General features: G+C 54.6%; 1 protein-coding gene across 1 annotated transcript in view; it reads right to left on the reverse strand.

The window, feature by feature from the left end:
- The window catches only part of PODXL (podocalyxin like), a 50,539-nt gene extending 26,624 nt beyond the window's left edge, over positions 1-23,915 (reverse strand). The window contains exon 1 of the mRNA XM_061165824.1: positions 23,717-23,915. Within this exon, the coding sequence (XP_061021807.1) occupies positions 23,717-23,780 (64 nt within the window). The 5' untranslated portion in view covers positions 23,781-23,915. The remainder of the gene's footprint in view (positions 1-23,716) is intronic.
- Between the last annotated feature and the right edge of the window lie 684 nt (positions 23,916-24,599).

A 24,599-nucleotide genomic window follows, 5' to 3' on the forward strand; every position in this document is an offset into this window, starting at 1 on the left:
TAGGGACCCCATCCTCAGCACCCCAATCCTGCTGCCCATCTCGAACTGGCCCATTTATTGCCAGGCTTCTGTGTGTCAGTTGGGAATTCATTTTAGTGTGGGCTGGATGAGGGGAGCTTTGGAAGGACACAGACCCCCCAAACTCCTGAGTGGGGCAGGGATCTGGGGCTGCCCTAGGAGCTGAGAGGGGCTGCAGACCCACTGTTTGTCTGGTCAGGAGGTTTCCCCACAGCCAGTAGATCAGATGTCCTCTCTTCACCCTGCATTCGGCCCCCTCACTCTCCCTCTAACCTTCATTTTGAAAGATTTGAAAAAAAAATAAAAAATAAAAGAAAGATGTGATGCCCCCTCCCTTGCCACCATGTACTGTCCCTGCCTCCGTGCTTCTTGACTTTTATTGAATCAGCCGCCTGACCTTGAAACTCATTTTCCCAGCCTGTGACATCTGCTTCTTGCACTTCTTCCCTCCAGGAGCTGAGCCACACTCCCCTCTCCAGGTGGGTCTTCTCAAGTCCCACACCTCGGGGGTCTGGCCATCCTCCCCAGCCACCTCCCTCCCGCACAGCCGAGTGCTCCAGGCCTTCCCCCAGGAGACCTTTCTGGATCCGCTACTGCCTCAGCTGAGTCCTGTCCTTGGAGGCTGCCTGCTCTGGTGTTCTGCCCTGGGTATCTCATGAGTCCTCTGCGTGGTGAGAAGTGAAAGTGTTAGTCGCTCAATCCAACTCTGTGTGACCCCATGGACTGTAGCCCACCAAACTCCTCTGGTCCATGATATTCTCTAGGCAAGAATAGAATGGAGTGGATAGCCATTCCCTTCTCCAGGGGATCTTCCCCGAACCACGGATCAAACCCAGGTCTCCTGCATTGCAGGCAAATCACCATCTGAGCTGTAATGCTTGTCCTCTGTGGCTGTAACAAAGTCAGCTATCCCCCCAAAAAGTTCTTAAGCAGATGCTTGTGGGGGGCATGGAGGGAGGGGGAGCCTGACCTGGGTGAACAGCATCGGCTCGGAGTTCTGACAGCTGGGAAGGGGGTGAGGGCTCTGGGCTGGGAGCCCAGGAGGAGGGACAGGCAGGCGGACTGGCCTCGCCTCGACCAGCTGGCTGTGGCACTCTCCTGGGGCCACGCTGGGCCTGGGCGAGAGCCTGGACCCTCTCTGGGCCTTGGGTCCTGTGCGCTCGGGCTGCCGCAACAAAAACGGGGGGAATTACAAGGAACCGATTCCCTCACTGCTCTGGCAGCCAGAAGCATAAGATCCGAGTGTGGGCAGGACTCCGCTCCACCTGGAGGCTCCACGGGGAACCCTTCCTTGCCTCTTCCAGCTTCTGGGGGCTGTTGGCACTCCTTCTCGGGCGGCAGCATCGCTCTCATCTCCGCCACCAGGGCAGGGCCACGCTGCTGCCTCCTCCCCCACTGTCTCTGGTCACTGAATCTAGGGCCCACCAGATGATCCAGGGTGACCTCATCCTTAGCTTAGGATCAGTCACATTAGCAAAGACCCCCTGTCCAAAGAAGGTGATCATCAGTTTCAGGGATCTGATGTACTTATCTTTTGGGAGGGGTGGACTTTTTTTTTAGACTGCCATGGTCCCCATCTGAAAAATGGGACAATGATTTTTGAGTCTTCTCTGTACCCCTCCAGATGGCCCCCTGCTTGGACTGAGGGCCCCAAAGATGCACCTGGTCAACTTTCCTGGCATAAGGGGTGTTCTGGGACTGAAGATCTCTCTTCCCCTCAACTTGGATGTTGAAGCCCTACCCTCGGTGTGATGGTGTTGGGGGTTGGGGCCCCACGACAGAAGAGAAGTCACCGGAGCTTCCTCCATCTCTGCCGCGTGAGGACACACCGGAAGGTGGCCGTCTGCCAGGCAGGAAGAGGGTCCTCACCAGGAGCCCACCCTGGCGCCACCCTGATCTCAGACCTTCCAGCCCCCCGAACTGTGAGACTGGCAGGTCTGCTGTTTAGGCCACCCTCACTGTCCCCGTCAGGCCAAGCGGTCAGGCAGACAAGTGCACCCACAGGTTCTGGCCAGGCTCCATCCGCCCTGTCCCTCCCCCAGGGCCTGACAGCTCTGACCCTCTGATGCCTCGGCACAACAGAAAGCAGCCCAGGGGGTTATCAGGCCCAGCTCCTCTGCACTGCCTCTCCCGGAGGGACTCAGAGCTAACCCCTCGGGGAGATACTTCCAGGCATTCTTCAAATCTGGAATTGTTCTGCCCTTATCAGCTTGTTTCAGCTGGCCTGCTTGACACTTGCTCCCAGGGTGGGGCCCTGTCTGGTGGTGTCCCAGCGCCGGAGAGGACTGCCACTGTCCAGCACGGGTATCTCCCGGCTCCCCTTGGGCACCTTGTTCGTCACGGGGGAGGGCACTGTGGCTAGAGGACCTGCTCCTCCTCTTTTCCAGGCCAGCAGTTCTTCCTTCTTTCCTGTCCCTACACCTGGCATGTGGCCTGAGCCTGAGGCAGGCGGCTCTGATGTGGACACACCCCTTCCCCCCACCCTCACCCTGAAAGTGGGACCGGTGGTGGGGGGGAGGTGGGGCGGGGTTAAGAGCCTGCAGCTGGGAGCCCACCCCCACTGGGTTCAAGCCGTGCTCCACCACGCCCTGGTCATGTGCCAGGCACGTGCCTTCACTCTAGTCCTCAGTTTCCCCTTCTGTCAAAAGTGGAGGAGGGTGATTCCCACACCTCCAGGCATTGAGAGCAGTGAGCACACATGGGAAGTGCTCAGGAATTCCAAGGGAGCGGGGGAGTCTCAGATCCCTGCCAAGTCAGGTCCCCACCATCTCCCCTGAGATGCTCGTGTCAGTGCGGACGGTGACGTGGAAGGGGGCATGTGAGGCTCTCCCCAGCTTTCCCAGTGAGGCCTGGCATGTAGCGTGGGGGAGACGACAGCACCAGGGTGACTGTGGTCCAGTGAATTCTCAGGCCAGGGGGTCAGCCAGAATCTTCTTGGAGAAGGAAGAGGAACCGGAGGCCGGGGTGTGGCCTGGCTCCAGGGAAGTGTTTCCTCACCGGGACGGAGAAGCCTGAGGGAGAGGCAGAGCAGAGAAAGTAGAGAAGCAGGGGCTTTCCTGCAGGCTGCCCCGCCACCCCAGAGGCAACTGGGAAAGCCTGGCAGCCTGAGCCTCCCTCCTGGGAGAGCCGTTTAAGGCCCACTGGGCTCCGGCCCCAGGGTTTGGTGTTAGGGACCACATGGTTGTGGGGTGGGGGGGCGGTGGGTTAGGTAAGGGATGCTGGGCACGCCACCCCCCCACCCCCGCAGTCTAGGCTTCCTCCTTCTCTGTGAAACAAAGCTTCAAGTTTCAAAACAAAGTTTCCGTGAAACTTCTGCTTCCTTCCCCAGCCCAATCCTGAGGGATGTGGGTGATGATTAAAGAGTCTGAGTAAGCGTCTGACTCTGGGTGAAGAAGGTGGGCAACTCACGTATTAAGATGTATTGACTAGAAGACCTACATAGACATTTCTCCAAAGACGACATACAGACGGCAAAGAGGCACATGAAAAGATGCTCAACACTGAATCAGTAGAGACATGCACATCATAATGACAATGGGGTATCACTTCACACTGGTCAGAATGGCCATCATTAAAAAGTCTAAAATAACAAATACTGGAGAGGGCATGGAGAAAAAGGAACCCTCAGATATTGTTGGTGGGAATGTAAGTTGATGCAGCCACTATGGGAAACGGTATGGAGGCTCCCCACAAAACTAAAAATAGACACCATATGATCCAGCAATCTCACTCCCGGGCATGTATCCAGACAAAACTGTAATTTGAAAAGATACATGTACCCCTATGTTCATAGCATCACTGTTCACAATAGGCAAGAAATAGAAACAACCTATATGTCCATCAGTAGATAAATGGATAAAGATGTGGTACACAGGTACAATGGAATGTTGTTGTTGTTTAGTTGCTAAGCTGTGTCCAACTCTTTGTGACCCCGTGGACTGAAGCTCACTAGGCTCCTCTGTCCATGGGATTTCCCAGGCAAAAATAATAGAGTGGGTTGCTGTTTCCTACTCTTGGGGATCTTCCCAACCAAGGGATGGAACTCATGTCTCCTGCACAGGCAGGCAGATTCTTTACTGCAGAACCACCAGGGAAGCCCCGATGGAATATTTGTTGGCGGACTGATTCAGTTGTACATGCATATACATTTTCAATAGAGTCCACATATAAGTGATATTTATGGTATTTGTCTTTCTCTTTCTGACTTACTTCACTTAGTATGATAATTTCTAGCTACGTCCATGTTGCTGCAAATGGATTTCACTCTTTTTAAGGAATGGAATATTACTCAGTCATAAAAAAGAACGAAATAATGCCATTTGCAACAACATGAATGGACCTAGAGATCATCATACTAAGTGAAATAAGTCAGAAAGAGAATGACAAATACAATATCACTCATATATGGAATCTAGAAAAAAGAATGCATATATATGTATGTATAACTGAATCACTTTGCTATGCAACAGAAATAAATACAATATTGTAAGTTGATTATACTTCAATAAAAATAAAATATACTATCAACTGAGGGCCGGGGCTTTGACAGAAAAAACTCAAAGGAAGTTTCTGTTATTAAGAAAACAAGGTGGAAAATGGTATCTACCTTGTGCAAAGTGCGCAGGTGGCTTAGGCCTCCTAACACAGGGTGTGGGGCTGAGGAAGAACAGCTGGCTAGGAGTCAGGGGCTGGCTCTAGATGGGGGTGGGGGCATGCTACTACCTGGGCGAGACATTTGCACTTCTTGGGCCCTGACTCCCATTTGTAGGATAATGATATTGTGACAGGGAACTGTAAAACACGGAGATTTTTCTTAACATTTCTTTCTTTATTTGGCTGTGCTGTGTCTCAGTTGCAGCGGCTGGGATCTGGTTCCCTGACCAGGAACGGAACCCAGGCCCTCTGCGTTGGGAGTCTTAGCTACGGGACCCCCAGGAAAGTACAGAGTTAAGTATTTCAGACTTTGCTAGCCACACAGTCTCGGTCACAATTACCCAACCCCACTGTAGCCCGACAGCAAGCACAAGCAGTGTGTGAATAAACAGACGTGGCTGCTTTCCAATAAAACTATATTTATACAGACCCAGGCAGCGAGGCTGCAGTTTGTGGCCCCTGATGCACACGACCCCTCCTGGGTCTGGGGGCTAGCAGGCTAGGTTTTTATAGAGCTGTGGACCCCATTAAGTATACTGTTCCATGTATGAGCGATGCTGTGGAGGCAGCCACGGTCATACCCTTCGTGCCCTGTAATCTGCACAGCACTAGTGTTCCCAGGGATGGGGCCCCTGGTTCAAACTTCCTCTGACCCTGAGGGCAATGGCCAGTGACAGCTGGGGGCAGGGGCGGGGCTCGGGTAGACACTGGCCAGCCCAACGCCCAGGTCAGCAGCACCCAACTTGGCTCCCTTTCTCTTCTCAGGGGCTGGTTGCTCCCGTCCACAGAGCTTCTCTCCCGGGCTGGCCCACCGGAATTGTCTGCCTGGGGCCCCGGGGTTTTGGCTACTACCGATCATCTGCTTCTGTGGGTTCAGGTATCTCCTGCCGTGTGCCATCAGGAGAGCCTCGGGGGACAGCCCCCTGCCCCTCTGTTTTAACAAGGTCTCACTGAAGAGTTACGTATCACACATCACAGGGGAGGACGGGGCGCTGACAACCAGCGCCCAGATGGCGGAAGAGGACACCTCATCTAAAAGCCTTCCCTTTGTTCCCTTCCAGTCACTCTCCAGCCCCAAGGCAACCTCTCTTCTGACTTTAAATATCAGAGATCATTTTTGCCTGGCCTGGAATTTTGGATCAATGACATCATACAGTGTGACTCTGGGGTCTGGCTTCACTCCATCGGCATTTCATTAGTGTGATTCATTGTGGCGTGTAGGTGTGGACCGTCCCCTCCCCACAGTGTGGTACTCTGCTCTCTGTGTCTGCCTGTCCTGCTGCCCGTGGGCACTGCGGTGGCCTCGGCGCAGGCCCTGGGGCATGGGCCGTGCTTCGGGCAGGTCCGTGTGGAGGCTGAGCTGCATGGATGGGCCCCACCAAGCGCAGGGAGAGGCCAGGAGGGCTGGCCCCGGGCCCACCTCCTGAGTGCCTCCTTGCCACCCGGGTCCCAGAGTCAGGCAGAATCTCAGGCCCTCCCCGAGTGGACCACTCTACTTGGCTGTTGCCCCAGACCCACTCCCCGACTGGCGGGCTGTCACTCAGGAGTGCGCTTCCAGTGCCGTGGGCCTTGAAGGTTTGGAGGGGCAGGAGCAGGGTGGGGAGCCAGGAGACCTGCTATCGGGCAGCCCTGCTCTCATCTCCCCACCCCATCCCCCAGGCTAGTGCAGGGGGCCTTCAGCAAGCTCTGCTGATCCCTCCTAGTGACAACCCCAGGCCAGAGCTGGCTGCACACCCCCACCCCACCCCCAGCAGACGCTCTCCAGGTGGGGTCAGAGGGCCGAACCCCACCCCAACCGTGTAACAAGACGCTTCAAAACGCATTCTCTGGATTACTCATGATCCTGTTGCTGATGGCACAGAGGTAAGAGGAGAGCTTGGAATTCGTCAGCTCTGGTCACCCAGGACGTCAGCCCATCTCTACCTGAGCGCGTGCTGTCCCTCCTGATTCCTCCTCCGCGCCCCCCATCGAGGTGCCCGGCCTGGACCAGCCTCCCGCCTCTGACCACCCTCACTGCTGCGCCTCAGGGAGGCTGGAAACAGGTGTGTCCGGCTTCGTGGTGGGGCCGCAGCTCCTCCTGTGCTGGAAAGACGGACTAACCCCCTTAAAACAACACCCTACCCGGGCCTCCTAATCCCGCGGCCTGCTGCCGACCATGTGAAGCCTGATCTGTGTGAGCGGGCAGCCGGCCCAGCGGCCGCCAACCCACTGACCTGCGGTGGGTGGGGTAATGCCCGGCTGACGGGCATCGCCGGGGAGCTGGGCTCCCGTACAAAGGTCAGGACGATGGGACAGCACCCTGGGAAAAGGGCAGAGAGCCTTCAGCTCCTCCTTAAGATCTGTTTCAAGGATCCTGAGTGTGATGTACAAGCCTCCACTAGGAGAAGGAGCTTAGAGGGTGGGCGACCCGGGTCCTGAGTGAGCCTGGGGCTTCCTGGGGGGGCCTGGTCTACCGGTCAGGGGAAAGAGAAAGGCCTCCCTTAGAACAAAGTGAACGTTTTTAAAATGTCTAAGCATTGAGGGGGGATGTCAAAATACTCCAATTCTTCAGAGGTCTGCTGGAATGGGAAGGCGGGCTGACCACCGTGCCAAGAGCCTGCTGGAGCCACAGACGCTGTGCCCAGAGCTCGAGAAAGGGGGGACGGGGGGAGGGGGGGGGTCTTCACGTCCTGCTGCACCTGTGCCACGTCTGAGGCCAAGGGCATGGTAAGTATGTGTTTCCTCTCCCTTCTCACGGTGCAGTTTTCTACCAACCACTATCAGAAACCATGTATCCTCATGACTCTGAAGCTTATAAGCAGCACTGCTGCGCCTGTCTTACTGACCAGACACTGAGCCACCAGATTGAGCAGGGTCCCAAATGGGTCTCCCCGATCCGGTGTGGGGGAGGTGCCCTCATGATGCTCCTTGTAATGGAGCCCCGGGCTGGGGAGGTACAGGCACAGCCTGCAAAGCAGGACTTTAGTTGGGGGCGGGGGTCTGTCCCTGGCGGTGGCTCTTCCCCGCTCCCCCTGCAGGCCCACATTCTCCTTGCCCTTGCTCCCCACCCCCACCCCCGCACCGCACCTGCTGCTCGCTGGTCCTGGGATGCAGCCAAAGCAGGAGCGCATTTGGCATCCAACTCCTTCCTCAGCAGCCAGTTCAAAAACAACCCTGGTAAATATTTTTCCGCGGGAGCACGTTGTCATTCCCACGGCCACCCTCCCCCCTCCCGAAGCCGTGAAAATCGCAGATGTGTTCGGGTTTCTCAGCTGCCCCTGGAAACCTCCGCCAGGGACCAGTCGCCACTCCTGGCCCCAAAACAAAACGAGGACCAGGAGCCAGAGGGAAGTCCCGCACCAACGGTGCGCCGGTGGCCGCTGGGAGCCAGGGAGCAAGCTCTGTGAAAGGTGGCCTGTGATTTTCCCAGGGAATGACAGGTTTCCGCCTGCTGGAAGCTGAAGGTGAAGGCTGCAGGCTCAGCTTTCCAAATTTCCAAACTTTTTTTTTTTTCCTGTCCTGGAGAGAAGCCTCCCCTTCCAGGAATAACACCTGCATCTTTCTTGCTGCAGGAAAATCCACGTTAGAACGCGGTCCCCAGACTAAATGTGCAGCGCTTTGGGAGAGCAGGGGTGGGTAGGAGTTGAGGTCAGTCTGCTCCCAGCTTGAAACCCCACTTAACTCTACAAAGTGGGTTAAATAAAGCCCCAACCCCATCACCCATGACTCTGCTCTGCACTTGGCCCAGAGACGCAGGGGAAAGGCAGACTACTCCTCCCCTTGTAGAGCAGGAAATCTGGATTTCTTTGGTGTTGGAGGATTGGCTGGGGGGGAGTGGGGGTCTGGTCGGGTGCTGCTTAAAAGAACAAACAATTCTCCCAAATGAATATGGCTGAACAATTGAGGGCGAGCCCCGCCCCCTGTCCCCCACCAAGGCCTGCAGGAAAAGTTAAAAGCCACGTTCCTTTTAAACAAAGCCAAGTTGTCCTCATGTTTGGACCTTAGAGCCCAGTCAAGGAAGCTCAGTTTCCTATTCACCCCGCCTAGGAAGTGAATCAGGAATCAGGGTCAGGCCCGACCACAGCCCGGTATCCAAATGACTGAAAAGTCACCCCCAAAAAGTAGTAGTCAAGGGGTCAATTCCAGTTGAGCTATATCAAATCCTACAAGATGATGCTGTGCAAGTGTTGCACTCAATATGTCAGCAAAGTTGGAAAACTCAGCAGTGGCCACAGGACTGGAAAAGGTCAGTTTTCATTCCAATCCCAAAGAAAGGCAATGTCAAAGAATGTTCAAGCTACCACACAATTGTACTCATCTCACATGCTAGCAAAGTAATGCTCAAAATTCTCCAAACTAGGCTTCAGCAGTACATGAACCGAGAACTTCCAGGTGTTCAAGAGGATTTAGAAAAGGCAGAGGAACCAGAGATCAAATTGCCAACATGCATTGGATCATTGAAAAAGCAAGAGCATTCCAGAAAAACATCTACTTCTGGTTTATTGACTATGCCAAAGTCTTTGACTGTGTGGACCACAATAAACTGTGGAAAATTCTTAAAGAGATGGGACCACCTTACCTGCCTCCTGAGAAATCTGTATTCGGGTCAAGAAGCAACAGTTAGAACTAGACATGGAACAACAGACTTGTTCCAAACTGGGAAAGGAGTACGTCAAGGCTGTATACTGTCACCCTACTTATTTAACTTATATGCAGAGTACATCATGTGAAATGCTGAGCTGGATGAAGCACTGCTGGATGAATCAAGACTGCTGGGAGAAATATCAATAACCTCATGAGACCACCCTTACGACAGAAAGCGAAGAAAAACTAAAGAGCCTCTTGATGAAAGTGAAAGAGGAGAGTGAAAAAGCTGGCTTAAAACTCAACACTCAAAAAATGAAGATCATGGCATCTGGTCCCATCACTACATGGCAAATAGATGTGGAAACAATGGAAACAGTGACAGACTTAATTTTCTTGGGCTCCAAAATCACTGCAGATGGTGACTGCAGCCATGAAATCAAAAGACGCTTCCTCCTTGGAAGAAAAGCTATGACAAACCTAGATAGGGTATTAAAAAGCAGAGGCATTACTTTGCCAACAAAGGCTTGTTCAGGCAAAGCTATGGTTTTTCCAGTAGTCATATATGGACGTGAGAGCTGGACTATAAAGAAAGCTGAGTGCCGAAGAATTGATGCTTTTGAACTGTGGTGTTGGAGAAGACTCTTGCGAGTCCCTTGGACTGCAAGGAGATCAAACCAGACAATCCTGAAGGAAATCAGTCTTCAATATTCGTTGGAAGAATTGATGCTGAAGCTGCAACTCCAATACTTTGGCCACCTGATGCAAAAAGCTGACTCACTGGAAAAGACCCTCATGCTGGGAAAGATTGAAGGCAGGAGGAGAAGGGTACAACAGAGGATGAGATGGTTGGTTGGATGGCAACACTAACTTGATGGACATGAGTTTGGGCAAGCTCCGGGAGTTGGTGATGGGCAGGGAGGCCTGTCGTGCTACAGTCCATGGGGTCACAAAGAGTCAGACATGACTGAGCAATTGAACTGAACTGAACTGAACTGAAAAGTAGCCAAGGAGGCTCCGTGTCACCAGAACAGAAGATGTGAACACCCACACCCCATGTAGTGATTTCACAGCTCTTCTTTTCAGAAGAAACTAGGAGCAAAATGAAATGTTTCCCTCCAAGGTTCCAAAGGTCAGGACAGGGTTCAGGATTGCCTGGGGCACACAGGGTGATTCTGAAGTCAGACCCGGGGCTCCTTCTCCTAGGTGGAGAACAGAAGGCACCGCCTCCCGTCCTCGGCCTCACAGGCTCCTGACCCTGCCGTTCTCCACTCTCTTCCCTGCATCTCACCACCCTCCAAGTGGGTGCAGAAGCCTGGATGTCTAGGCCAAGTGTCTTTGGTACCCCTACATCTCAAGCACTAAGACAGAAGTGCTCAAGTGGAAGACCAACTCTGGTAAACCACCATGATCCTCCTGCCTTGAATTTCCCATCTGGAAAGTGGGTGCAGTGCTCTGGAGGTGGCACATCCAGGGTCATAGGATTTCAGAGAGGCCGGTCCCTTATAGACTGGTCTTTGCTTTTAGAGTGGTAGCATCATGCCTAAAGATGCAGCCAGAGGAGTAGTTGATGCTCACTCCTCAGGCTGAGGAAGCAGGGGCCAGAGAGAGGCAGAGAGCTACAGAGCAGACAGGGCCGGATGTGGCTCAGTATACAGTCCTCCGTGACTATTCTGAGTATGTCCTCTGCTCTAGAAGCCGTGCAGACATCACTTTCCTCTGCATTCCTGGGTCATACTGTCAGAATCAGAAAGTGAAAGTGAAAGTCACTCAGTTGTGTTTGACTCTGCAACCCCGTGGACTATACAGTCCATGGAATTCTGGAGTGGGTAGCCTTTCGCTTTCTCCAGGGGATCTTCTCAACCTAGGGACCAAACTCAGGTCTCCCACATTGCAGGCAGATTCTTAACTGAGTTACCAGGGAAGCCCAGGAATACTGGAGTGGATAGCCTATCCCTTCTCCAAGGGAACTTCTCCACCCAGGGATTGAACCAGGGTCTCCTGCATTACAGGCAGATACTTTACCAGCTGAGCTACCCAGGAAGCCGTCAGGACCAGAGGGACCCTAGAAATCATGGATTCCCCCTCCAACAAGGGAGAGATGGGCAAACAGATAGTCATCGTCCTGGGCACCAGGTCACACCTCCTTTGGTAACCAGAATTCTGTAGTCCAATTCCCAGTGTGGCTGTCTCTCTTGGGGGACATATGCCCCTACGCTCTTGGTTCTAGCTCCTGCTTTCCCTCCTTGCCTTCAGACAGGGAGGAGGAACCATCTGACTTGGGTTGAAATGAAGAGGAGAGAGCAGTTCACATTTTCCAGGAATTCAAGGTTTCACTGGCTGTCCACCAACTGTGATGAGAACAGCCCCCCATCCCGTCACCTCCATCACCAGACCCAAAAGCATCATGCTACCATGTCTAGTCTTCCCCAGTTTCCCCCCTCCCCAAGCCCTCCTGGATGGATCCACAAGCTTGAATCCATTCCCATTAGGCATGCCAGTAGTTCTGGGGCTGAGACCATCAGGCAAGTCAACAAGTAACAGCCCCTCACTCACAAATGAGAACACATGTACACCCCCCCCCCACACACACACCTACCTTAATTGTCAGGAGACCCCAGGGGCACTTATAGGTAGTGTCTTGAAACAGCTGCCCGTGGAATTCAGAGAAGTGAATTTGTGTGGTCAGGATCAGATTCCAGATTGCCCCCAGGCTTCATAGCAGAGCCAAAGTGTTTCTCCAGCTACTTGCAACCTCCCAGGATGCGGGGGTTGGGGGTGGGGGTGGGGTGGGGTGGAGTGGGGGAAGGGGGAAGTAGGGGAAGGGGGATGGGAGGGAGAGGGGAGGCAAAGACAAGAGCCTGACTCTCAAAAAGCTAGCTGTCCATAGCAGAAGCTCTCTAGGGCCCTGACCTACTGTATCTGCAGAGAAGTTGACACCAGGATAACCTCGAGGTGGGGGGGGCGGGGGGGCAGGAGGCGGGTGGTAAGCAATCTTGCATGATGCTCTGAGGGTCTTCTGGTAAAGGGGTGCCCTGGGGAGTGGGCTGACAGCACAGCGCAGTGGGAAGGCAGGGACCCAGCCCACACTACTCAGCAGTGCCCCCTAGAGCTGGGGTGCAGGACTAAGCCTGCCTGAGCAAGGGGCCCCAGCTCATGGACCTGCCTGGGAGAAGGCAGGGGCCTCACCTGCCAGTGGCAGCTTGGGAAGCACAGGCAAGCAGGTGACTCAGCAGACAAAAACACACTCCTTTCAGCCATTTGGTTCCCTGAATCCCAGGAAAATGACAGCCTGAGGGTGGATGAGATCTGAGCACTGAGTGGAAAGTCCCAGCATCACTGCCTCTGATGAGCCATTTTAAGGGTGCTGGCTCTGGAAGCCCCCTTCTCCAAGACTCAAGACAGGATGACAGACTCAGATTGAATTGGAAATGGAGAAGTCACGATGTCAGGGTCAGGGGCTCAAAACAGCAGGGGCAGAGGCACAACAGGAAAGAAGCTGGAAGCAACCGGCAAACAATGTTTGCCTGCATTGGAGTAGAAAGGTCAACATCAGAAACACGTGCAACCACAGTCCTTATGATGCCTCCAACTTCCATCTGAGAAATGCTTTGACCATTAAGCACCCAGGAGAGGCCACTAGCCTTGAATGCCACTCATCCTGACCAAACTCAGGTACAAGCAGCTTTCCTAGTGGCCACAGCCTTCCAGGCAGTTTCCAATGAAGCCCCTAAGGAAGCAGGGCCTGCTCCCGCTCCATCACCACATCAAGATCTTGCTTAGGGGACTTCCCTGGGGGCCCACTGGTTAAGAATCTGCCTTCCAGTGCAGGGGATGCGGGTGTGATGCCCAGCTGGGGAACCAAGATCCCACATTCCATGGGGGCGACTACTGAGCCCTTGCACTCTGGAAGCCAAGTGCCGCAATGAAGATAATGTGTGCTGCAACTAAGACTCAGGGCAGCCAAATAAATACACAAATAAGTAGTAAATAAATAGAAGATCTTGCTTTGCAACACCCCAGACACAGCCAGTTGTGTTTTTACATTTGACCTGGTCCAGGTCTTTACACGGGCTTCTCAGGTGGCACAGTGGTAAAGAATCTGCCTGCCATGCAGGAGACTCAAGAGACACAGGTTTGATCCCTGGGTCGGGAAGATTTCCCGGAGAAGGGAATAGCAACCCACTCCAGTATTCTTGCCTGGAGAATCCCATGGACAGAGGAGCCTGGGGGGCTACAGCCCACGGGGTCACAGTCAGTTGGACATGATTGAGCACACACACACAGATCTTTACATAGGATTGTCTGGATTTTGGCTCTGAAAGTCACCCACCCATCCCAGACCATCTCTCAATCCTGGGTAAACTGGGACAGTTGGTCACTACCTTCACATTGGCATCCCCCCAATAGATGCTCTATTAAAAAGAGGAAGGAGAAGAGGAAAAGGTTCCATGGTTAACGTGTGCCTGAGGAACTCGGGGTTAAATAAAAGTAATGAGGGCTCCCTCAGACCACTTCAGATCCTAGTATGTGTTGACTTTCCACCAAGGGGGGCAGAGTAGGCAGAATTTCCCAAACTTTTTGGATCATGGTTCCCTTTTATTCATAAAACAATATTTTATTCATTTATCAGACATTTACTGAGAGCATAATTATTAATATTTTGAGGAGTATTAGTGTTCTTTTTGGACAGTTTGTGACACAGCTCATTTCACTGAATTGTGAAAGGAAAAAAAAAAAGCCCATATGGTGCTAGCCCAGATTTACCATCTCAGTAAACAGAGGCACGGGGTCATGGCCCACTGCATTTATTGTGGAGAAACCAAAGGCAGCTCCGGGAGGAGTTCCTATCTTCCTCCTACCTCTTGCTTTGTGAGGAACTACTTGGTTGCCTGGTTTTCATCAGAGGCTGGATTGTAAACCCCTGGGCCTCCCCTCCATCCCTCCCTGGAGAAAGAAAATATAGAGGTGGCTGTGGAAAGACCAACGGCATGCTTCACTGGTTGGCTTGGCTGGAGTCGCTGGGAGTTTGGCGCAGAGTCAGGGTGAGGATGGATGAAGAAAGGAAGCTACTGAGACAGAGAGACTCAGACCCACATGCTGGACAGGGTAGTGGACCATGGGTGGCGGGAGGAGCACTTATGCAAGGTAAAAAAAAAGAGTAAGAAATGCACTATTCACAATAGCCAAGACAGGAAGCAACCTAAATGTCCATTGACAGGTAAGTGCATAAAGAAGATGTTGTGTGTGTGTGTGTGTGTGTGTGTTATATATATACATGCAGTGGATAACTACTTAACCATAAACGAATGAAATAATGCCATTTGCACCAAGAGATTCTCATACTAAGTCTGACAAAGACAAATATTATTTATTATTTCTATGTGTAATCTAGAAAATAGTACAAATCAACTTATTTACAAAGCAGAAACAGACTGACAGACAGAGGAAACAAATTTACAATTACCAAAGGGGAAGAGGGGGAGGGAGGCATAAATTAGGAGTATGGGATTAATAGATATGCATCACTATAGATCCCCTGGAGAAGCGAATGGCTATCCATTGCAGTACTTTAGCCTGGATAATTTCAGGGACAGAGGCTAGTCTATAGGGTCGCAAAGAGCTGGACACCACTGAATGACTAAAGGCTTCCTGGGTGGCTCAGTGGATAAAGACTCTGCCTGGAAAGCAGGAAATGTGGATTCAATCCCTGGGTCGGGAAGATCCCCTGGAGGAAGGCATGGCAACCCACTCCAGGATTCTTGCCTGGAGAATCCCATGGACAGAGGAGCCTGGAGGGCTACAGCCCATGGGGTCGCAAAGAGTCAGACACAACTGAGCAACTAAGCATAAGCACCACTATATGAAAAATAAAGAACAAGGACCTCCTGTAAAAACACAGGGAACTACGTTTAACTGATAACCGATAATGGAAAGAATCTGAAGTGTCCACTTGAAAATAACACAATATCGTAAATCAGCTATAGCTAAATAAAATTTGAAGGAAAAACAGCCATGTGATGGGAGACTCCATTTCACAGGGTGATGGGCAGAAGAACCTCGGAAGCTGCCAGGGTCAGGATCTAAGGGGCTTCAGGAAAGCCTGTTTTGACTTGAAGCCCAAAGGTGAAGGGCAATGCCCCCTAAGGGTGGGGTGAGGAGCACCTGGGTGGGAACTAGGAAGGAAGGGACCTGACCATCAGAGATCCTTCTTAGCTAAGCACACCCTAACCACCCTCATCCAGGACCATGGTGTAAAACTAATCCCACAGAACTGGGGCCCTCATCCTGAGTGGCCTGGCTGCAGTGGCTCAGTGGGAAAAGGTCACGGAGGAGAAAGCTCAGCCCAGCGAGGCCATGGCAGATGCACCAGTTTGGGAGGGGGCAGTGGCAGGGTCTGTTTCATCACACCTCACCTTGGGCTAGAGCTGAAGCCAATCAAAGAAATAAAACTAAAGTATGTCAGGCCCATCACTGACATGACATCTGAAATATTCAACCCTCCCTGAGGAAGGCAGGAGGAAACACAGGCCAGGAAACAAGTCTGAAATCACAAGGCTAGTAAGCGACAATGTGCTCAGCTGCTCAGTCATGTCCAACTCTGTGACCCCATGAACTACAGCCTGCCAGGCTCCTCTGTCCACAGAACCCCTCCAGACAAGAATACTGGAGTGGGTTGCCATTTTCTCCTCCAGGGAATCTTCCCGACCCAGAGAACCCCTGCATTGACAGGTGGATTCTTTACTACTGAGCCACTTGGGATTCAAGCTTCTGCCTTTGAAGCCTGGGGCATTATGCCAGGAGATTTCTATTTTTCTTCTCTTTGACTACAGACAGAACTTCTCTCAAAGGACTTCTTTTCTGGAGACCAACCCTATAGAACAGATAAATGCAGAGCCTCACCAAGTGAATGGGATAGGAATTGGATCCCTCCAACCTGACCTAGTCTTAGATTTCCCCTTCAGGAGTGCACCCCAACCTCTTGGAGGCCCCTAAAACAGTTCACAGAACCTCTCCACTGGGTTTAAGTGTCACTGGCCTCCAGCTGCTGTTCTCACAAGTGTCCATGGACCAAAGTCCTAAGAACGGTACCTCCCCCTGCCCTGCACTAGCCTTGCTGAGGTGGGAAGAGGAGCATGGGGCACAGAAACTCTTCTTTCCCATCCAGAGAAATGTGGGGGACAGGAGCCCCCCCATGCTTGCCCTGGCTGAGGCCCTGCTCATGGGAAGACTCCAAGGCACCTGGCTCACTGGTGCAGCTCGTGGCTGAGACTGGAGAGGGAGGGAGCTGGGTTTCCCTGAGTATCACAAGGAGCTGCTCCATCAATACAAAAAGGCTGGAGCCACAAAAAACAAGGACCACGCCAGACCTGGCTGAGCCAGAAGGTGGCAAAGCCTCAGGTCTTGGGGGCCAACTGCTTGTTTCACTTGTGCAGGTAGATGCAAAGTTGACCTTTCTGCAAGATGAGGACTGAGGGCAGAGAAAACCAGTGAGCAGGACTATGATACCATGTGCCAGGGACCTATTCCAATATCCATCATCTTTCACGTCTTCACAACAGAAGCACTGTTTGTTGTTTAGGCACATGTCTGCCTGAAATAAAGCTTGCTCCTCCTGCTTCCCTTGCAGCTACATGTGACCATAGGACCAGGTTTCATTCAACAAACTGCAACTGGATGGGGTGTGTGTGGTTTCTAGCAGAAAAGCTGCAGCCTTCTTGTTCTTTTCTCCTGACAACTGGAGCCTGAGTAGCCACCTTGGACCACAAGGCAGCTTGCCCTCCTGTCTCTGCATCCATTCCTCCACGGATGAGGCCAGCCTCCCTACTACCTGCCTCTCTTCTGGAGTCAGGTCAGGAGCCTCATAGCTGGAGAGCCAGAACTGGCAGACAAGATTTCAGGTTCTAACGCAGCTCACTCTGCCTCTTGCTCACTTACTCACTCAGTAAATAGTTATTGAATACCTACTATGTGCCAGGTACTACTGTGGGTGCTAAGGCTATAGCATTAACCAGCAGAAGTCCCTGCCCTGTGGAACTCAGGGGAAAGACAAAGAAATGCATGCCCATCAGGAGATATGGAGAAAAGTCTCAGGGGAGAAGGGATGGGGGTGTGGAGGCCCGAAAGCTTCTCTGAGGAGGTGGCACTGCAGTGGAGAGCTGAAGGAAATGGCAGATGAGGCAGGTGGACATTGGGAATAAGAGCTGCTTATGTGATCTACTGTGGCCCTTGGTGCCTGGGGCCTCCATTTCCCATCTCTGGAATAATCTGTGCGATAGAGGCTGTCCATAGGCAAGTTCTGTGGCCCTGGCTGGAAACTCTCACTCCAGTCACCAGGATCCAAGCAGATTAGCACAGGAATCAGACCAGATGGAGATGGAGGGATCCCTCGGACAGAGCTCCATGAATTTCTGCTGCAAAGGGGGCATGGCTTCAACCCCACCTTGCCTATGTTCAGTTGAAGAATTACAAAGTGTCCTGGCCTTCCCACTGTCCCTTCCATGCTGACCTGAGCTGGAAGGTTAGAGGTCAGACAACTGTGGGCTCCCAGGTCAGCCCATGCATCTCCAGGGGTCCAGCTCTGAGAGGGTCCTCTGTACCCCAAGCCGGAGCTGCATGGCCAGCCCCACATGGACGTTCCTCCACACTCTCTCCCCCCTGGGCTGAGGCCCACAGCCTTCCGGCCATGACAATTGGCGGACAGGGTGCCACCCTGCGCCCTGGCCCTAGGGAAGTTGAAGGTGGCTGACCCGAAGGGGGTAAGGCTACAAAGGAAGAGAGGGTGGTGGTGGTGCGTGCCAGGGCAAGGGGCGGGGATGGTGGGAGGATGGGTGGCTGGGAGGCCAAGAGGCTGGGGATCTGTGCCGGCTGTGGGAGTGGGCCACGGCAGCGTCTGTATGAGAGCACAGGGTGGGGACGCGTGGGGAGGGGGCGCGTGGTGTGGGGGCACGTGGGGTGGGGGCACGTGGGGAGGGGGCGCGTGGGGAGGGGGCGCGTGGGGAGGGGGTGCGTGCGATGGGGGCTGGTGGGGGGGCACGTGGGGTGGGGGCACGTGGGGTGGGGGCACGTGGGGTGGGGGCACGTGGGGAGGGGGCGCGTGGGGAGGGGGTGCGTGCGATGGGGGCTGGTGGGGGGGCACGTGGGGTGGGGGCACGTGGGGTGGGGGCACGTGGGGTGGGGGCACGTGGGGTGGGGGCACGTGGGGAGGGGACATGTGGCGAGGGGCCACTCCTGAATCTCTAGATGATGCTGCATTTGTGCACTAGTCCTCGAACAATCACTTCTCACCTGCTCTTTGTTCTGGATTCTGACTCCATGCTGCGGACACCAGAGGCGCCCAGGCAATGGAAAACAAGACACGCAGTCACAACGTGTGGGGCCAGCGCTGTGACAGGGGAGCCTAACTCCTGAGTGACAAAGTGGCTCCAAGCCTCAGTTTACCTGGCCAGAGGAGGGGTGGGGAGAGATTCTGGGCACCCAGCAGAGACGTCACCACCAACCACGCAGCCCTGCCTTCACAGGGTCGGAGGGAGTTTCTCTGATGCCCAGGGAAGAATAAGCCCTGAGGTTGAGCCCATTTACTAGTGGCTGTGGCTGCAGACACGCACGTGCACACATGTCCCTAAGAAGCTACCAGCGGGAGTCCCAGGGAACTTAAGCAAGTTCATCCCCTCATCTGAAAACACGAGGCGGCGTAGAAGATGATTTCCAGAAGGCTCCCTGCTCTAGAATTATGTGTTCTCTGATTTTCTGGGTTATTCAGAAGTACTGTGGAAACCACCCTTTGTCCACTGAATTCTATTTTGAACAGCCCTCAGGCTGCTTACTTGAAGGTATGTTATGGACTACACTGTTGCAAATAGGAGGCTCCTTACCATGCATCTTTTGTGTAGATTTTCTGGAAGGTTTTCCCTCAGGAGAATACCTACAGCTGTGAATACCTACCGGTGTGGCCCGAAGAGTGGAGATCCTCTGCCACCTGATGTTCTAACAGCCCCACAAAGCGGACAGGACATAGGACAAGCAGAGACCCACACCACTACACGGGGACGGGATGAACAGGACACGGACACCCGGCCGAGCCCCCTGCCCTGCATCCCACACGGCGGGCAGGGCTAGGAAGTAAGCCTAGAGCTGAGGGCAGAGCTCCAGCCTCCTCTCAATCTGATGAAGTCTCTAGGCAGGCTTGGGCTCGGACGGCTGGGCAGGGAGTGGGCAGAGGGTGGTCACTCTCCTCCAGCGACGTGGGAGGCTGTCCGCTCCGGCTTGAGCTTGTACTCAGCAGACCTGCAGAGGGCCCCCGGGGGTGTGAAGAAGCCGGCCCTTCCTGGGGTAAGGGTCATCTACATTCCGACGCCCCTCCCAAGAAGTGCCCAGCACTGTCCGGAGGGTTCCTTTCACTTCCCTTAGGAGCTGAGTGGTCCTCACAGCAGCCGCCTGGCTGGTCTGTATTCCCAAGCCTGGAAGTCCCGAACCTCTGCGGTTGCTTCCACCGGCTCTGGCTGCTGCAGAGAGAGTCTGGCGGCCAGCATCACCACCAGGGTTCGAGCTGGCCTCGTGCCTCCCCCTTCCGGACAGCCTGAAAAGCCAGGGGCTGGGGCCAGTTCCCCAGTCCAAATAACAATTCCTAAGCTCAGTGCCCAGTGCTGCACTGGGCCCCGGAAGAGGGATGAATATGCTACCGGCTCTGCCCTGAGGGGCTCCCCAAGTGGGGGAGGAGACGCCCTCACAGACCCTGGACAGGACTGGGTTCCCTCTAGGGAAGCTCGACAGAGGTGATACCCGAGGACGGAGGGGGTTAATGTTCCAGCCCTCCCCACCCAGGGGATTCGCCCCAGGTGGAAGTCCCTTCCTTTCTGGGCTTCCAAAGCTGGGGCAGAGATATCAAAACCCTACTCAGCAGGACCCTTTCTTCCCTCCAAATCATGAGAAAAAAAAGCAAAGGCGGGGGCTGCCTCTCTCCCCACCTCTGTGCCCTGCCTTCTCTAGGTCCGGGGCGACCCCCAGAGGGCCCTCCTGGGCTCGCCAAGCTCCCCACTCTGTCCCTCCCTGATGGCCACACCCTGCAGCTCTGGCCAAGCGGCCACCTGGTGTCCCTGGGAGTCTTCCCTCAACCTCCCCAGCCCTCCGCTCCTCCCTCTCAGCCTGCTGGAACCAGTCTCCTCCCAGTACCGCCCCCACCTTGTCTAGCTCACTCCTGCCTCAAAGCCCAAACAGCACCTCACTGGAACACCCGCTGTCCCCAACCCCACCCCATGGAATGTTCTTTCTGGGCTCTGAAAGTTCACCTCCTCCCCAAAGCCTCCCTGCAGCTCACTGACCCCCTCACCTCAAGAAGCCCCCATCATATCCCCAGGTTCTGATCTGTGTCTTCGCTACACCCTGCAATTCATTCTGCCTCGGGCCACCCTAGGAAGGATCTCCCACCCCCTGCTGACCCTTTTATTTTAAAATCCCCGTATAGGACTTTCCCGGTGGTCCAGTGGTTAAGACTGTGCTCCCAATGCAGACAGCACTGGTTTGATCCCAGGTTAGGGAACTAAAGTCCCGCATGTCGCATGGGGGGGGGGGGGAGCCAAAAAATTAATTAATTAAAAAATAAAATAAAATTCCTTTATAACCCCTGCCTCACTTTGCCCAAATCACCCCTTCCCAAATCCTGCCTCTTCTCCACACATGCTGCCCTTTCAAAACCACACCACGTGGCACTTTAAGCTTCAGTTTTTTTTATTACTGCTTAGCAATGGACACCCACAAACATTAGCAGAATCCTGATGCTGGGGGCAGAGGATGTACGGTTTATTAATCATAATAGCCAGGAGTTTTTGAGTTCTGACGGTGAGTTGGGCACAATGGCAAACTCATTAATATGTTATCTCTCATTTTCAGAACAACCTGCAAGATGGAGATTTGTTGTTATTTTTTACAGACTCAAAGAGGTTCACTATCTGGTCTTCGGTCATATAAGCCTGTCTGATCCAAAGTTCCAGTGTTTTCAACCACCTCTAGCTGCCTTTCCCTTGCCTAAGATTCATCCATCGAATGACATAATCAGACAGACCCTTAAGACAGTGCTCAGTCAACCTGTCCTTTCGGCAAGAGCCCAGAAATGTCACAGTGACACTGGATGTTCCCTAGCTCTTTCATTCTATCTTACAGATGTGGAACCAGGTTGAGAGGAACAATTTGCCATATGGTTCAACCAACTGAATATCAAACCAGAAAAGGGTCTAATGGGTTGTCGGCATCGGGTCAGATGCTGCTGATGCTGTGTGACCCACCTACAACAGAAGGTAAGCTCCCAGGGCCCTGTCGGATATAATTCGTTTGTTCTACTTGAAACCTTGCTTAGAACTAAAATCACAGGATTTCAGCAGTTTGGGGGTTCACCCTCCCAGATGATTGCAACTCAGCCAGCCATACCTTGAGAAGAGCAGAGAGCGAGCAGTCCTTACTGGGTCCCTATGGCATGCTCAGCCATGTCCAGCTCTTTGAGACCCCATGGACTATAGCCCACCAGGCTCCTCTGTCCATGGGATTCTCCAGGCAAGAATACTGGAGTGGGTTGCCATTCCCTTCTCCAGGGGATCTTCCTAACTCTGCCACAGCCACTAAACACCAAGCCTGCACCCTTCAGCCTTCTCTGGTCTCAACATAGCAAATAATACTATTAATAGTGACAGTCCCTTGCCAGCTAACACTCTTCAAAGCACTTCCCATTATCACTGCATACCATAGTAGCATTTTAGGAACTGGAGACCTGGGCTCAGAAAGTCCAGGTGATTTGCTGGTGGGAGAGGAAGCAAGGTTATGGTTCCTCTTTTCTTTACCACAGATGGAGTTCCTACCATACTCCATGCCCCATGCTAGGCTTGAGGAGGGCTTCTTGGAAGAGACAGGGTTTCTGGGTAGTGCACAGGTACCAAGGAAGACAGTCCCAGTCTCGAAGCCAGTAAGGAGTTGGGCTTGGAGCTCTTCCCATTTTATGGGTGGCTCCAGACAGAGTGGCCTCTTAGGACAGAGGAACAGAGGTCTCATCCCACAGCCTCCACCTTCTCCTTCAAGCTCAGCCTCCTGAAGCTCAGAGGCACTGGGAACTACCCTCGCCTTCCTGACACAGCCCATCTCCCTTCTGGATGGTGCTAAGAGGCTTCTAGCAGAAAGGGTGAGCGTCGGGTCCACACTGAGGTCCATCCACCTGAGAGCAGGGCTGAGGAGAGACGCCCCACTCCTGCATCTTCTCAACCCTGCAGGTTGTGCAAATCTGCGGTGACTGCCATCCTCAGAGCTGTCCTGACTGTTCCTCACACTGGAATCCCTCCTCCAGGCGTCACCCCTTCACTTCACCCACTCACTCTTTTCAGGCCAGGCTGTGGAGTCTCAGGGCCGCTCCCTGGAGGATGCCCAAACCTACTTGCTCCTTGAGCGCCAGCCCCTTCCCACAAGCAAAGTTCCCTGTGACGAAGAAAATAGACTGCACTGCCATGCCCCCCCACCCTTCCCCTGAGACTTTAGTCCCAAAGGCAGCACCTACCAAGAAGAAGGTCCCCTCTCTGTCTCAACTCACCACAGTCCTCCTGACTGTAGAGTGGAAACAGGGCTCTCTGTCCCTGCAGACACCTGCTAAGGTGGGCAAGAAAGAAATGCTTCTCTATCCTGGGGCTGAGACTCCTAGTGTTCCTAGGGACTCTGGGACAGTACCTGTCCCACCAGATTTTCACCTTTAGAAGAAATAGGGGAGATGTTTCTACGGCACAGTCCAAGCCCGTTTCATGAGAGAGAGATTCTTTTCTCTACAAAGCGCTGGGAGGAACTCTCACCTTCCTGGCCATGCATAGAGAAGGGGGTTGTTCCCTTGGTGCCCTGGAGGCTGGGGCCCCACTGAGTCCGGGATTGTGGAAAATCCACTTATTCCCTTTCCACCTGCCCCAGCACAGGTTCAAGTGAGCTGATGAGCACACGAAGCTCGGAAAAACCACTCGGCAGAACGCGAAACACATGGCCTCAAAGGCCGTTACTGGAGGTTTGTCACCTGCTTCGGGGACTTCCTCATAAGCTCCCAGCCTGCCGCTCTGCCTGGAATTAACGGCGACACAATACCGTCCCTTATCGGCTCCAACGCGGAGAAAAAAGTGACCAGACGCTGGGGGTCGAGCGGAAGCTGGAGGCTCGCGGTGTCCCAAGCCCCGACTCACTCAGCGCGGCGCGCCCGTTTGCCCGAACAGAGCCCATCGCAACTCCCCCCGCGTGGAGACCCGCACGACCCACGCTCGGGTCCCGGCACCTGCGGCGTCCTCCGGGAGCGGGAAGGGGCCTGGCTGGTGCAAGGTCAGGGCTCCGCGTGGGGCCCCGGCTAGTAGTGCGCGCAGGGGCTGCTCCCGGGTCCCGCCACGAGGCAGGGCGCGTTTCCCAGCAGCCGGCCTGGCCGGGGGCGCACCGGCACAAGGGGACTCCCGGTGGAGCCCGAGCCACCATCACTCACCATCACCGAAGAGCGGCAGCGGCGCAAGCAGCAAAAGCGCCAGGAGCACCAGCGCGGAGCGCATCGTGTCCTAGGCGCGGGCGCGGAGCAGGTGGCTGCGGGCTTGGCCAAGGGTCCGGACGGCGGGAGCGTGTGGGCGCCTCTCCGCGAGGCCTGGCGGTGGCTCGGACGGCCGGGCGGTGGCCCGAGCGTCCCGAGTCGCGCCCCGGTGGCCCCTCCTCGCGGCCGCTGCGGCAGAGCCGGCCGAGGCGCCGAGCCAGGCGGCAGAGGAGCGGCAGGCGGCTGCGTCGCGGGCGGTGTCTGCGCGGCTGCGGCCCGGCCGGCGGCTGCGGCGACTCCGGTCCCGTCCGCGCCGGCCCCCGCCCCCTCCCCTCCCCTTCCCCAGGAGCGCGCGGGCGGGGCGGCGCTGGGCGGAGAACAATGAGCCGAGGAGGAAACTCCGCCCTAGCGCGCGGCGGGCGGGGGAGCGCGGCCGGCTCCCGGCTCCCAGCTCCCGGCTCTCGGCTCCCGGCTCCGGGCTCCGGGCTCCTGGCGGGCTGCTCGGGGCGGAGGGGAGGGGGGATGTGAGCGTGAGCGCCGGGAGGCGCGGTAGCTGGGGTGATTCCCGGCACCAGACCGCCCCCGGCCCTCTGGCCGCCCGCCCGCCCGGGAGCGCAGGTGTCTCCCGCGATACTTTTGAGGCGGGTCTGGCGGGATCCCCCCAACACTGCCGAGTTCCTCTTTGCTCAGATCCAGGGCTAGAAGGCCCCCAAGGCTATGTGTTCTCCAAGAGCGCTCCAGGCCTCCCGGCTGCAGAGCGTTTTGTTGCAAAGCCTGAGGAGCGCGTCTCCTACCTGCCAGGTGCAACTCACTTGCGGGCGGGTCAGCATCGCGCATGGTTTAT

The sequence above is a fragment of the Dama dama genome, chromosome 18 (genome assembly GCF_033118175.1).
Source record: "Dama dama isolate Ldn47 chromosome 18, ASM3311817v1, whole genome shotgun sequence".
Lineage (NCBI taxonomy): Eukaryota > Metazoa > Chordata > Mammalia > Artiodactyla > Cervidae > Dama > Dama dama.